The sequence below is a fragment of the Lynx canadensis genome, chromosome C1, assembly GCF_007474595.2.
Source record: "Lynx canadensis isolate LIC74 chromosome C1, mLynCan4.pri.v2, whole genome shotgun sequence".
In the NCBI taxonomy this organism is placed as follows: domain Eukaryota; kingdom Metazoa; phylum Chordata; class Mammalia; order Carnivora; family Felidae; genus Lynx; species Lynx canadensis.
Window position 1 is genome coordinate 42347758 of NC_044310.1, and position 15497 is coordinate 42363254.

The 15497-nt window shown below is 40.8% G+C and overlaps 2 protein-coding genes across 8 annotated transcripts in view; one reads left to right on the plus strand and one right to left on the minus strand.

Annotated features, from left to right (window-relative positions):
- ZYG11A (zyg-11 family member A, cell cycle regulator) overlaps positions 1-6188 on the plus strand; it is a 75787-nt gene extending 69599 nt beyond the window's left edge. The window contains exons 12-14 of the mRNA XM_030325113.1: positions 1575-1636; positions 2033-2130; positions 6025-6188. Coding sequence (XP_030180973.1) covers positions 1575-1636; positions 2033-2130; positions 6025-6188 — 324 coding nt within the window. The remainder of the gene's footprint in view (positions 1-1574; positions 1637-2032; positions 2131-6024) is intronic.
- Positions 1-15497, minus strand: part of ECHDC2 (enoyl-CoA hydratase domain containing 2) — a 33264-nt gene that overhangs the window by 6146 nt on the left and 11621 nt on the right. For 5 of the 7 annotated variants that reach the window (XM_030325118.2, XM_030325115.1, XM_030325119.1 and 2 more), the window contains 4 exons: positions 15271-15458; positions 11504-11554; positions 9955-10002; positions 6733-9078 (listed from right to left, as the gene is read on the minus strand). In XM_030325118.2, coding sequence (XP_030180978.1) covers positions 9001-9078; positions 9955-10002; positions 11504-11554; positions 15271-15458 — 365 coding nt within the window. In that variant the 3' untranslated portion in view covers positions 6733-9000. Of the gene's footprint in view, positions 1-6732; positions 9079-9325; positions 9369-9954; positions 10003-11503; positions 11555-15270; positions 15459-15497 lie in introns of those variants that run through there. The other 2 variants (XM_030325116.1, XR_003970821.1) reach the window with 2 other exon arrangements.

Consider the following 15497-nt stretch of genomic DNA (forward strand, 5'->3'; position numbering starts at 1 on the left):
AGAGAGAGAGAGAGGAGGACACAGAATCCGAGGCAGGTTCAGGCTCTGAGCTGTCAGCACAGAGCCCAGCATGGGGCTCAAACTCACAAGCTGTGAGATCATGACCTGAGCTGAAGTCAGAGGCTTAACCAACTGGGCCACCCAGGTGCCCCTTAGTTTTTTTTTTTTTTGAGAGAGAGAGTGTGTACACACACGCAAGGAGGGGAGGGGCAGAGAGAGAGAGAGAGAGGAAATCCCAAGCAGGCTCCGCACTGTCAGTGCAGAGCCCAACGTGGGACTCAATCTCACAATCTGTGAGATCATGACCTGAGCCAAAATCAAGAGCTGGACACTTAACTGACTCAGCCACCCAGGTACCACAGTATATTTATTTATTTTTATAGCTTATAATGTGTTTTTATGTATTATGTATAGTTATATATTTGTATTTATATATTTCTATTTTAATTTTCAAGAACTCTCTTTTGTTCTCTGAGTGCTTCTTTTTCATATAATATCTTACTCTTTTCCCATGGTTGCTGTATCTATTATCTCTTTAAAGGTAGTAATGATTAGTTTGGGTTTTGCTTTTGTTTTGTTTTTTAAGTTTTCCTCTTCCTTCAAGGTTTCTGTTTTCTGCAAGTTGCTTTTTCACCCTATTTTTATCGTTTATGTTACAGACTTTCTTAAAGTATATGGAGATCTTCAGCTGTCCAGTCATATTTAAGAGTGGAGTTGTTTGGAAGCTAGGTGCAGATAGTTGGAACTTGTCAACTGTGGGCCTCACCTAGCGTGATCTGTATTAGTCACTGTCATTGTCATTAGATCTTCTGTCCTGAACTGGTTGGAATTTTCCTCAAGAAGAATCTTTTGTTCTCCTGACTGAAAATGATAAGCTTGGTTCCAATGGTCTGAAATCCCACTAGAGGAAGAGAGTTGAGAGCAAGGGACTCTCAGCATTTATCATTTAGATTTTCACTTCATCCCTGTTTTTAACATGGTACTTCAACCCTTAATTGTTCACAAGGTTGCCCAGTCCAGAAATTTTTATTAGTGGGGGAAAGGAGATATGGGAGTCTTGATTCTTCGGTACTTTCAATCATTCCTCTTGTTTTTAACCCCACCTCTAATCTCACTTCCTAAAGTACTTGGTGTGCCAGATTTTTATGTCTAGGAGTTCTGTTCAAACTGGTTCATTTTTTAATCTTCTCCAGTGCTAGATCTACTAAATCACTCACCATTTTCTTTCTGCTTTGTTCTTGTTTGGTTGCCTTCTTTTATTTTAAACCATTTATATATTTCTGGTCATGGGATTTAGGAAAGGAATGGATGCATGCCAAGTCCTGCATCTTTACTCAGAAGCCCCCTCTTATTGCACTGTTTTCCACATGACTTTGTTCCTATTCTACATATTTAATGGTTATCTACTTCATATTTTGGCAGGTAGGTATACCTTAATTTGGATGATCATTCCCATATTTTGAAGATTTGTTTTTTCATATATATGTAATTATAAATGGCATGAAACAGCCTATTATGACCTTTTAAAAAGGATGGAATACAATACTAGAATCCTGGTTTCTCTTTTTGTATAGTATGCAACCATCCAGAATTGGCCAAGTTCAAGTTGTAAGATGACAGCGTTGGTGACCTACAGGTAATCTCGTGATGGAGCAGTACTTTTCTTAAAGCTTGTCCTCATTGTACTCACTATGTAGAGACCATGGTACAGTGATAAAATATAGTCAGATAGCCTTATGTTCAAATCCTGTTACTTTGTGATTTTGGGAAAATCACTTTTAGAAGATCTCTGAGACTCAGTTTTACTCCTCTGTAAAATGAGGCTTATTGTATGCAAGATTGAGGATGAAATGAGATACTGAATGTAAAGAGTGTCTAACATAGAATGTAAGTTCTTAAATGTTAGCTTCTGATATATGCTCAACAATACATCTGTCTCAATGAGGAAATGATCCTGTGGAGAGGTTAAAAATAATTATTGTATCACAGATGCTAACCTGAATTCTAAATGAACTTCTTTGTGCCTCTTTAGATCCTTCAAGGCATTTTTCCCACTCCTTGGCAACTTCTCTCAACCAGCGGTTCAGCTCTGGGCACTATGGGCAATGTATCATGTCTGCAGTAAAAACCGTATGTATTCAAAACAGTAGTTTTCCAACTGTTTTTCTGTATAAAGGTTAAGTTCAAGATAGAGTTTTGAAAATTTGTTCACCTCTATTGAATTTAACTTTTTTAAAAAAGGAAGTTGGAAAATGTTTTTATTAGTTTAAAAAATGTCACAGAATTATAATCTATTTGGGGGTGGATGTCAAGCAGTATAGAAAGTGAAAGTTGGCTCTCACTCCTATTCCCCACAGGCAGGTACTATTAATAATTTGATAATTATAACTATCCTTCCAAATACTTCTCTATACACATACTGTAGTTAGTATATACTATATATAAATAAGGACATTTTTAAACAAAATGGGCTCATTCTGTGCATGCTGCCCTATAGCTGGCTCTTTTCACTCAACAGTTTATCATGAATACTCTGTCTATAGTAATATATACATCTGCCTTTTTGTAATGGTCTGGGGGAGGCTGGAGGGCCAGGAGTCAGGGGTTGTTTCCTAGCCAGATTAAATGTTTTTACATGTTTGGCTGTTGGGAGAATTGGGGACTTACATTCTTTGCTAAGGATTATTGTAAAATTTTTTGCTTTTATTATAAAAGAAATACAGAGTATAATTTTACAGTGAAAAGTTTCAAGAAATAGCTTTTAGAATTAAAATATTAGCCACTAACAAAAGTATAAAATTCCCAAAATAATTTTAACAAACAATGAGAGCTCTGTGCAGTAAACTGAGAAATAATTGAGAAACCTGAAGTAATTATGAGACATACTATATTCCTAGATGGAAAGACTTTAAGAGACACATGTCAAATCTTTTCAGCTTATGAATATGCTGCAATTTAAATGAACGAGTGAGATGAGGGATCTGAAAATTATTCTAAAGTTAACCTGGCAGAATAAACAAGAAAGAACTGACCAAGAAAAATGGTTTCTAGGAGCTTGCCCTAACACTTCTCTTTAAATTATAAATAAGTATTGTGAATGGTGTTGGCATATAAACAACTACAGGCAGATCTGTCAGAATAGCTCTGAAATGACTTTGGTTTATAGCAACTAGAAGTTAGTTGAGTACTTTCTCTGTGCCAGGCAGTATTGCAAGGTCTTTATGAGTTAACTCAATCTTCACAACAACGAGAAGGGGGTAGCATTATTATTATTATTCATCTATTACAGATGAGCAAACAAGGCACAGAGAACTTAAGTAACTTGCTAAAGTTAAAATAGCAACTGGCAGAGCTCCAGATTACCACTATTAGACTGCTCAGTATTTCTTCACTATATAGATACAATTATTTAACCAGTCTTCTTTAAATGGATATTGTTTCTAGTCTTTTCTGTTACAAGCACTATTTTATTGAATATTAACATATTTATATACATGAATATGGATTAATGTACAATGAAAAATGATATACAAAGACTATATATCTGTAACTCTATCTATCTATGAATTGAAGATGCACATGTGGGTAATTAAGAGGACAGATGTTAGAACCAGACTGACTACCTGTGCTCTGTTCCCAGTTTCTGCCAGTTACTAACAGTGGGAACTTGAGCAGGTTACTTGACTTCACTGTGCCCCAGTTTCCTTAACTATAAAATGGGGATGAAAATACCTACTTCATAGAGCTGTGAGAATTAAGTGGGTTGGGGTGCCTGGGTGGCTCAGTTGATTGAGCATCTGACTTCAGCTCAGGTCATGATCTTGTGGTCCATGAGTTCGAGACCTGCATTGGGCTCTGTGCTGACAGCTCAGATCCTGGAGCCTGCTCTGGATTCTGTGTTGCCCTCTCTCTCTCTGTGCCTCCCCCACTCATGTCTGTCTGTCTGTCTCTCTCTCTCTCAAAATAAATAAATAAACATTGAAAAAAATTAAGTGGGTTAATATTCGTTAAGCATTTAAAACATTGCTAGGCTCATAGTATTAGCATTTGTGCATAGCATAGTATTAGTTCACGCATAGTACATATCATTTGTTAAGTGTATCATTTTGCAAGTGTCAGTTAACCTGCATAATATTTAGAATTGCTGAGTCAAAATGTTAGGAACATGGTGATATTGATAGGCATTGCTAAACTGTTTTCTGGTGAGTTGATTATCAGTTTTCATTCCTGTCAGCAATGTATGAAAGCTTGTCATTCTTACACAATGTTTAATTGAACTTTTTGTTTGCCAATTTAAGGTGAAATGATGGTCTTGCTTAACATTTAAGTTACGTTAACTATCTTTTATTGAAGACTCGTTTTCGTTTCCTTGAATTGTCCATTGATATTCTTTATTCACTTTTTGTCTACTCTTTGTTGATCTTTTTAATTTGAAGGAACCCTTGCAAATATTTCTTCTGCAGTTTATTGTCTTGACTTTGTTCATTATGTTTCATCGGCCTTTTGTTACACAGCCTCTGGACTTCAGGTCACAGTTACACTTTCCAAAATTGATGAAAATTCTCAGCTGTTTAAAGATCTTATTCTTCCCCTATACTTTCCTTGTGGGGTGTCTGTCAGAAGTATCTTATACCTTCTCTCACTTTATTCTATCTTATCCTTAAAAAAAACAATTTCCAGGGGCGCCTGGGTGGCCGCAGTTGGTTAAGCGTCCGACTTCAGCCAGGTCACGATCTCGCGGTCCGGGAGTTCGAGCCCCGCGTCGGGCTCTGGGCTGATGGCTCGGAGCCTGGAGCCTGTTTCCGATTCTGTGTCTCCCTCTCTCTGCCCCTCCCCCGTTCATGCTCTGTCTCTCTCTGTCCCAAAAATAAATAAACGTTGGAAAAAAAAAAATTAAAAAAAAAAAAAAAACAAACAATTTCCATGTCATTAGATCATTATTTCTCCCTGTGTCTAGTTGGTCTTTGGAATGATAAAGAGACTCCTTTTTAGACTACGCAGTTTTGTATTTGCTTCCCTCAGGTGCTCTAGAGGTTTTCCTGGGATTGAAGTAATTTTCATATTAACTTCTCAGCTCAAGGGTTCCCAGAACATTTAGGCAGTATAAATTCAAATCCTATACCAACTCACTACTGTGGTTATGAATTCTTGGGAAGGGTTTCTTCCAACCACACCTGTATACCCACCTAGAGGCCAAATGTTTTCATTGTCTTATCCCTTCTCTCCTATAGTCCTTTGAGGGGTCAGCTTTATGCACTGATACATATTTTATTATATATAGATTGCTTCTAACTTTGTAAGTTGGAACCTAAATTCCTAGATTACTGAAACTGACAGTCCCCTTCTTCCCCGGGATAGCTGCAGATAAAGTTACATGAGCTTAGGTGCTCTCTGCAATCTGTGTCTGGGTCCTGGACAAGTTCTTTACTTTGTACACATGAGTATACATTTAAATTTTTTTGTTATATTTTATCCAGCATCTAGTGTTATCAGGTTATCTAGCTCAGCATAACGCCTGAACTTGAAATGTGTATTACATTTATAATAAAAGAGGTTTCTATCCTTTTAGCTAGGATTAGAGATTTGAGGCATAGAGTTGTCTGGAAATAAACATACTAAAAAATCATTTATAATTGCACTACACAATCCAAGCATTATTTAAGTTTTGACGTATTTTTTTTTAAGTTTTTTTTTATGTTTATTTTTGAGAGAGAGAGAGCATAAGTGTGAGAGGGGCTGAGAGAGGGAGACACAGAATCTGAAGCAGGCTCCAGGCTCCCACCTGTCAGCACAGAGCCCAACGTGCGACTCGAACCCACAAACCGCGAGATCATGATCTGAGCCGAAGTCGGGTGCTTAACCGACTGAGCCACCCAGGTGCCCTTTGACATATTTCTTTTATCTGTTAATTCCTATGTCAAAGGGCTTAAACCTTGGTACCCTTTCTTCAAAAAGGTGAATGTGGTGACTTGGGAATATTTAAAATGCCAGTTTGTCCATCAGTTCTCTTTGATTTTCTTTCAGCCAGCAAATACTGCAGAATGTTAGTTGAAGAAGAAGGATTGCAGTTTTTGTGTGACATCCAGGAGCACAGTGAGGCAGATGCTCAAGCACAGAGGATTGCAACCTCCATTCTAGATGACTTCAGAATGCATTTCATGAATTATCAGAGACCCTCTCTGTGTTGAATGCCCTCCTCAGCCCCTGGGCCTTCAGAGGTGCTGTCTGTTCCTCAGTGTCAACCCTTCTGCCTTGCCAGCAGTTCAGTGTTGAAACAAGTTATCATTGGAGTTTGTAAGTTGGCTGCCTCACTGGGCCTTTATTCTTGATTTTCTGTAGGCCGCAAAAAGGTTGATTTTGAATGATAGCCATAATCCCAAATCAAGTTGGAATCATTCTGGGAACGCTCCTTCAACAGCTTTGCAAAATCAAGCCTTGGACTATGTGGGGAGGCCTGTGAGCTTATGTTGGAACAGCTATGCCAGTTACTTTTCCTAGCCCTGGCCAGCTTCTTAACTCTGGGAGTTTCAGAGAGGAAGGAGAAATGAAAGACCTACAGGGAGACCTTGGTATTTATGTTAAATTTCATGTTTGAAAGAACATCCTGAGTTGTTACTCCTAGTGAGGCTACTAGAAAAGAAGTACGTGAAAAAGCTTTGGAAAATACATGCTTATAAATGTGTTGTTTAGAAGGCAGAATCTCAGCTGGAGGGGAGGAAAAAGAGGGGAAAATTTTTTTTTTTTTTAATACCAAAGTACCTTCCACTTGTGGGGTAGAGGGAAGGAAAAAATATATTTTTTACAATTTTGGGTATTCTGCTTTTGGCCTCTTTTGCTCCAACTTTACACACTAGACTGAACATAACATTCTGTGTAAGTGGATGTGCTGGTGGAAAATAGTAGGACTTGATGACTGTGAGTAGAGGGTTTAGATGATGATTATATGGGCATTGTAAATCTTGATCCCTCAAAGTTTTGATTTAAATGGGATTGTGACCAAAACTGAGAAGAAGAGGAAGGGCCAGAAAAAAGACTTTGCTATAGATTTCAAGAGTGCTCTTACCTAGCATGAAGACAAGAAATATAATGGGCTTTTGAGAACCAGCCTCAACTGCAGTATAAACTATCAGAGGCTTCTGTCTGTGTCCTTTGCAAACCTCTGTGGAACAGAGTATGAATTCCTTCCTTATTATTGACAACCAACGAAATGTGTTTTGCCATTCCTCTGTTTAAGTTTTCCAAAGAACAAAAGTATATTCCTTTTTGATTAGTGGCCTATTTTTATACTAGATGTTTGTGCTTTAGCTGGCCAGACTTTTTTTTTTTTAATTTATTTTTTATTTTTTGAGAGAGGGAGAGAGAATCCCAAGCAGATTCCTTGCTGTCAGTGCAGAGCCTGACGTGGGGCTTGAACCCACAAACCACAAGATCATGACCCGAGCCCATATCAAAAGCTGGTCGCTCAGCACTCCGAACTGGCCCGATTCTTACTGGAGTTCTGTGTACTGTCTTTTGGAATCAAATGAGGCTTATCCTTACTCTAAATCATATTCAAATTCTTGCTCACCAGTGAGCAAGATAAGGAGAATTTGTAATCTCTTTCCTTCCACAGTTCTGAAACTGCACTGTATTTTCTCGTATGCACTCTTTTGCATGATTCCAAAAGGCTGTCTTCAGTTCCTGACCTGGGTTCTAGTATTTTAGAACATTCTGTTGCCAGATACTAACTCTTACTGATAGGAGGATGTGGTAAGAACTAGTGCCTGTTGAGGCAGCCCTCTGAACTTTGTTTCATTCATGATAGTCCTTTGATATAGATAAGTTGTATTCTCCCCATTTAACAGATGAGAAAAAGGAGGTTAAGTAACATTGTTACTTTACTGAGTAGTTACAAGGAATGCGTGGCTCCAGCTAATGTGGTTCTTTTCTGATTCTAAGGCCTGGGCTCTGTTACTATTCCTTCCAGGAAATGAGCACAGCCTTGGGCACACTTGTATTTAGCAGCACATCGACAATGTTACTGGTATGTATCCATGCCCTTGGCTTAGTATCTCTAGGCCAGCCCTAAGCTGGGGAAGCTGAGATGAGTTAAAGAATGATCATAAGGCCGCAGCTTAAGATGCAGCCTTCTCTTTTCCTACCTTGGTACAGGAGGAGGGCTATGAGGCTTAGTGTGCATATGTGTTTATCAGCCACCATCATTTCTAAGTGTGTCATCCTCTTGCTCACTTTCCCTCATGCTGTTTCCCTTACCCTTCCTTTCTTTGCCTCAAATGCCTATTGAACGTTCAGGCTTCACTCCAGTGTTACCTGACCATTTCCTGACCCTCCATTCTCTCCTTCAGACTTAACCTGCTCCCTTCTCAGTGCTCCTGAGAGCACTGTGTACTGCAGCCATCAAAGATTGCCTGCCACCCTATAGTTTACAAAAAGTTTTCACAGTGATGATTTCATCCGGTTCTCACAAGAGCACTGTACAGTAATAATAACTCACATTTATTGAACATGAGGCATAGGCTTTTTTTGTTTTTAACAGTTTCATTTTGCAGCTGAAGAAGCTGAGGCACACAATGAATAACTAGGAGAGCTGGGATCTGCAGTCTGATTGCTGATGCCTGTTCTACCATGACCAGGGTTTCCATATTATCCCTATCGTATGGAGGAAGAAACTGGAGGGTTCTTACAACCTTTTGCTGTCTCTGGTGAGCACCCGATAATTGAGTGGCAGAGGTCAGGCCAGGCCTGAGAGTCAATAATATAAAGACCCAGAGTGGTCTATTTTAATCCTTAGTTTACCATTCAAATAGGGAGAGACAGATATTCTCCAAAGCTAACTTGACCCCAGTGGTCATCTAGCCCCAGGATAAGGAATAACGAAGGTAGCAGTCAGTGGCATGGTCAGTACCTTGGTATCAGACACCATGCCAGTTGTTTTATATCTATCATTGTCCTTGTGGATCTTGCCCTTGATGGCTTGCATCTCCCATACTTAAATGGGAGTCATTTGCCAACAAATCTGGGGGGCCGCTTCTCCCTGAAGGCTGCCATGCCCTCTAGCCGGTCCTGGGTGGGGATGTTCTGAAACAACAATACAGAGTATTAATTTGGGGTGGGGTGGGGGGCACAACAGGGCCAGAGGCCAATAAAGACTTGCTTAAGCTTGTCCAGCCCATGGCAAGGTCAGAGTCCAAGTCTTTTCATTGTTTCTGAACTCTGGTGATGGGCCAGGCAAAGGTGTGGGCCTGACTCCTTGATCACCTGGGGAAGTTAGGCCACCTCTCTAGCATCTGTGACCTGTCACATTAGCCTCTTGCACACTGCTTACATGCTTCCAGGGAGCTGATAGTCTGCAGGAGTCCAATACGAGGCTGATTGGTAGAGAATGATTAAGTTTTACAGTTAGAAATCTGGCTTTGAATCCTGGTGTGTAGCCAGTTTGCACCAGGTTCTACAAGTCCCCAGACCCCTTGTTTAGGAGTATTTTGGATATTTGTTAACCTGGAGATTAGTATTTTTGACTCACCCAGGAGTCAAGGGCTAAATAAGTCAGCCTTAGGTAACCATCCTCCCCCAATCCTCCACAATTGAACACACACAGCCCGCAGGCTATAACCAAGGCCTTGACATTGCAAGGCCATCCTGGTCTCTACAGCAGCCACTGGTACAGAGACAAAAGAAGTGGCTCTTTGCCAGTTACCTCTACCTGTGTGCTTTGTGACTCTCTCTGCACTAAGTGGGGCAGTATGAGCCACCATTAGATGGCTGAGGACACAGTACCAGGGACCAGTGTGGTTTCCCTAGGACCATCCCAAGCTAATTGTGAGAGAGAGTGGCACAGAGTTTAACTCTTCAGGGTGGGAGGCGCCTACTAAATTGGTTATGTATTACACAAGTCTCCCCACTCTGGCCTGCCCTCTGCTTGCAAGTATGTACCAACGGACAGCGGTCACGTACCTGGGCATAGCATATCCCTTCAATGGCCATCCCTGATGCGATGTCCACCTGTGAGAAAGAAGTGGTGCCTGGATCAGCCTGACCTTCTTTCCCCTCTGTCTGCTTGGGGTGCCTGCCCACCTTACTGCCTACACCATTTCCTAGTGTTCATGGATTCCTCCAGCAAAGTATTACTGAGGCTTACTGTATGCTAGTCCATAGGAACAGAGATGAATATGATAAGGAATTCCCTACCTGGAGAGGGAACACCATTTGTAGCAGTGATAAAACAATGTTTGGGACAAAGCGGGGCTGTGAGAACTGGGGAGGATTGCACTTGGCCTGGGGAGCTGAGGAGGGTGTATGGAAGCTGTACATAGCCAGTGTTCCTTCCTTCCCATCTGGCTGCCTCTCCACACCTCCTGTCACTCCTGGTAAGTGAACTTCACAGGCTTTCTGTTGTCCTGAGGAGTAAGGCCCTAGGGTTTATGGCCGGGCCCCTGGCAGCTTTCTAGTCTCTACTGCCCAGTGCTTACTGTTACTACCACTTATGGGCACCATTCTAAGAGAAATACCATGTGTGTATAAACTCGTTTACTTTTCACAGCAAGGGTTATTATCCCTACTATACAGCTGAGAAATCAGGCATAGAAAGGTGAAGGTCACAACTATATATGGAGAAGCAGGTCTTTGAATCCAGACAGTCCAGCATCAGAATGCCTGTGCCCCTAACTTACGTGCTGTATAGTCTCATTCACCCCTTACTCCCATTCAGTCAAGTTACTTGTTTATACACGTCTATGCTTTTGCTCATACTCTTCCCTTTTTTTTGAACCCTCATCCAACCCAAGGCCCAACCTTACAAAACATTCCCTAACCCAGCAATACCCAGCAGTAGCTGTGTCTGCTTGGTACCCACCCCTGCCTTTTTTTAGTAATCTCTACACCCATCATGGGGCTCAAACTCCTGACCCTAAGATCAAGAGTTGCATACTTTAGTGACTGAGCCAGCCAGGTACCCCTACCTTGTACTAGTGATTGTGTCTGTATCTGTCCTGTTTCCCTACCTTAGGGGAGTGACCATATTTGACTTCTCTCTGTGTCCCAGTTCTCAGCTCAGGTCTAGATTCAGTGTGTAATGGATGAGTTGATGAGTAAGTTGATGTCTGAGGATGGATTAGTAGCATCCAAGGCACCACCCTGAGCCCTATCCTTGAGGCCACCTTACTGACCACCAGCATAAACCCAAGAACATGGACTGGGAGCCACACAGACTTGCATTCTTATTACACTTGTTCTGTGATCCTAGATAAGTCATTTACCCTTTTACTCAAATTACTTTCTCTCCAAGAGAAAGAGATGAGGATAAAATGTAATTCGGAATATCATCTGGCCAAATTTTCCATTTTGTGGGTGGGTAAACTAAGGCACAGAGAGAGGTCAGACTCCACGTTTGTTAGAAAAGTCTGGTTCCTGAGTTGTTTCTAGCTGTGCTGTCAGTCTGCATGAGCCATGAAAGCACTGTTTCCCAGCAATCCCACTGACTTCAGTGGACCCAGAACCTGCTTACATCCATTCCTCTGTCAATGGCTACTTTGCCCAGCCGCACAGCAATGGGTGCCTAGGGAAAAGAAAAGGAAAAAGTCTTAGTTGAGGGGATCAATGCTGATAGTTGAGGGGGAGGGTTGGAATAAAGAGAGGGACCTATCTTCATGGGCGGGGTAAGAGTCATGGACAGGGAGACAGGTCTGGGTCAAGTTCCAGCTGTTCTGTTACATTTTGTTAGTGTTAGTACTTTCTACTTCTCAGTTGATACTCTCTATCTGTAATGAAGGAAGCCTGACTGATCCCTGAGCCTCCCAAGTGTATCTGGGGTTCTTGCCATTTAACCTATCCCCCCAGTGTGTATAACATACGATAGTTTACAAAGTGTTTTCCCACCTACAGACTTGCCTAAAGGTGCCACCCACTCTTCAAGGGTGGTGCCATCTTTGAGGTTCAGGGAGGTGAAGCAGTTGGTCCTGTTTGTCCAGAGTGGTGAAGCTTGGATTTGATTCCCAGTCACCTTTCTCACTGCTGCTCTAGGCCCCTACTCATCTCAGCAAATGCAAGCCTCTACTGCAAGCAGGTTTCACTCCAGCAGGGTGAAAAAAAGGTCAAGATTAGGAACTTGGGCTTTGGGGTCTGACAGGCCTGAGTTGAAATCCCAAGGGGCAGTTTACACAGCCACTGGAAGCAGGTGTATCAGAGCAGCAACCTGCGGTTCACTGGTCTTGCTTCCGATTAACTTGTGCCACCACAGGCCTGGCAGTCCATCCCCAGCCTCACTTTAGGCAAAAAATGTATTTATTCCCTATATTGCTCATATAAATTATTTGAAGTTTTTGTAAGTACAACTTTATCAGAAAAAGATTTGTAAAGTCTGTTAACATAGAGGCCATAAGTGAAAAGGCTAGCTACATAAACACAAATGACTTCATATTGGGGGAAAATACCATGAATAAAAGGCAAAAATGAAAAACTGGGAAGATGTATTTGTGATGTTTCTGACAGGCAAATGTCCTTGATTTACAAAGAGCTGGTATAATTTTTTTACGAATATTCACAAGGGTATGAAAAGGTAGTTCACAGAAAAGGAAATATGACCACAAGGGTTATTCGGTTATACTGTTAAAGAAATGCAGCTTAAAAATCTGAGGTGCCCCCTTTCCCCTAAACTAGGTAAGTAGTAAGATGTTGGTGATGCCCACTGTTTGCTGAGATTCAGGAAATAGGTATTTGCATACATTATTGATGGAGTGAATTGGTACCATGCTTCTAAGGGCAAGATGTTAGGTGGATGCACATACCCTTTGATGTTTTAATTCCATGTAGGAATCCACCTTACAGATGCACTTCTAGAAGTACATAAAGATGTTCAGTTATGCACTCCAGCCATTTTGGTAACAAAAAGCAACATAAAATGTTCATCATTAGAGTACTAGTTGAGTAATGATGGCACATCTGTACCATGAATGAAAAAGCGTGCAGTTGTTTTAAAAGAATGAGGTTGATAAGTATATGCTGAAATGGGAAACTCCAAAATATTGGGTAAAAAAAACAAGGGCTATACTAGTATGTACATTCTTATCTCATTTGTGTAAAAGTTGTTGGCATGACGTGCCTTTGATCTCTCCAGAGGGTCAGGAGAATGGACAACTTCACTTTTTGTTTTATACATTTCCATATTGTTTGAATTCTTTACTATTCATATTTTAATTTCATGTTTTTTATATGTCTGTTAGAACTGTATTAGCCTCTGCAAGTGTGCTCCTTGTCTCCCAAACCGTCCTAAAAGGAATTCAGAGTTCTTTAGATATGTGAGTGTATGTGCATAATATGTATTCCTATATATACAATGAAAATTTTTGGAAGAGTATGTAAATTGTTAACAGTGATCATCTCTGGGGAGGGCTTGGGGAATCTAGAGCTGTTTGGGTGACCACCTATCCCGGTTTGCCGGTGACTGAAGGATTATCAAGACATGGGACTTTCACTTTTAACTGAGACAGCCCTACGGAGACAAGGTCAGCTGGGTCACCCTACTTGTGACTTTTTACTTTATGCCCTTATTCTTCTATTTGATTTGCTTGTCATGAATATGCATTATTATTTAGGTAACTACCTAATAAACTGATTTCTCACCAAAGAAAAGTAAAAACTGTATAGATACGATGTGTGTTGTGTGTGTGTTGAAAATGTAATTTTTTCCCTGAGTGTATGGATACCATTTGACTCCCTAGTCTTGGTGGTTTATCCACTAGAGAGCAGCAGTCTACCACACCATCCTTACTCTCATCCTATTTGGGAACCTTCTCATTCTGGGCACCCAATAACTCGCCTAGAAGTTGAAGATTGGGATTAGTGAATGTACAACTAATTTTTGGTAAGTTGGTGCCTTGGTATACAAAGCTATTTTTCAGTAATGAAATATAAGTAATTAGTAGGAGACCATTGTTTCAGTATATTCAAAAATCTGAAATCTGAATCCTTTTGAGATGAAGCTCAAAGACCCAATTATTCAGTTTATGCAAAAAGACAACCCTACAGTCCACAAGTCTTGCTAGTGCAGTGAGCCACGCACTACCTTGAGTTTTTTTGTGTTAGTTCAGACTTTTGCTCAAGTGTAATAGAAACCTGGTAGCATTAGAATGGCCCAAGTAACATCATCAGGCTCCTCCATTTGTATGTGATGAAGAAAAGAAAAAGAAATAAAGACAAAACAAATGCTTTCTTTTAAACCAACTCACTATTAATTTTTAAAGTTACAGTCCTTGCCCTCAAAGAACACCTGAAAGTTATGAGGGAGGATTATTTAAATTTAAGAGAGACAAAGTATTTTTTCCAAAACACTTATTTTCGTGGTTAATTCAAACACTTTTTTCTGTTAATATTAAAATGATAATATATGGTTAACAGTTTTATAAGCTTATCTGTTTTATAAATGTAAATTTTTTGTGTTGGAAATGCATTAAGTATTTAAGTTTTAAAAATTTTGTATGTATTCTGCACTCTTAAGAATACCAGTTTTTATATTGTATTTTGTAGTATACAAAATAAAAGCCCAAATGCCAGTATTGTCTTTTTTTCTGGTATTGCAATCACTTTTTGTGACCTTAATGAGCAAGTCACTTAACCTTTCTGGGTCTGTTGTATTACAAATACAACATGGATAATCAACTCGGCTGGATTGTACTAGTGATTGAGAAACTCTTAAAATACCTGGGATTGTGTCTGATGGATAGGAAGCGCTCCATATGGGCTAAGTCATTATAAAACCTAGCTCCATTTCAAGCTGCTTTCATACGGAAACTTGGGACCTTCCTCCAAGTCCCAGCAGTGAGAAGTGAGAAGCCAGCAGTGAGAGGCTCTCCAGTCCTTGGAGACCCCATCAGCCAGATTCTGGCTGCCCTGCTAAAGGCTTTGGGCCTGGAAGCAGGTAGGATTACACCTAGCTGGGGTCTTAACACATGTCCTACATGATACATGGGAATTTCTCTGTGCAGTATGTTGGGAAAGATAAGCTTGTAGTTCTTTATCTGCTTTAGAATCTTGCTTTATAGTTTTGGGGACATTTTATTGCAGTACTGTCTGATCTAGTAGCCACTAACCACATGTAGCCATTAACATTTGACATGGCGGAAGTGTAACTGAGAAACTAAATTTTTAATTAAAGTCCAGTTAAGTGGATCTTGTTTGTGTGTCCTCACGGGACGCACCCCCTCGCCTCCCCACAGGTGTACACATACACACCCCCTCCCGTGGCACAGGCTCTCCTGTGCTAGGCTGCTACCTCACCTGGGGCAGGATCTCCTGGGCCAGCGCTCTTGCCCGGTGGTAGGCAGCATTGCCCTCCTCATTCTGGGGAACAGTGTGGTTCACCAACCCCAGGGCTTGAGCCTGTGCACCACTCAGTCTTCGGCCTGTGAAGATGAGCTCCTTTGCCAGGGCCACCCCTAGACATCGAGGCAGCCTCTGAGTCCCTCCTGCCAGGATGGAGTACGGGTGGTAAATCGACATAGGAA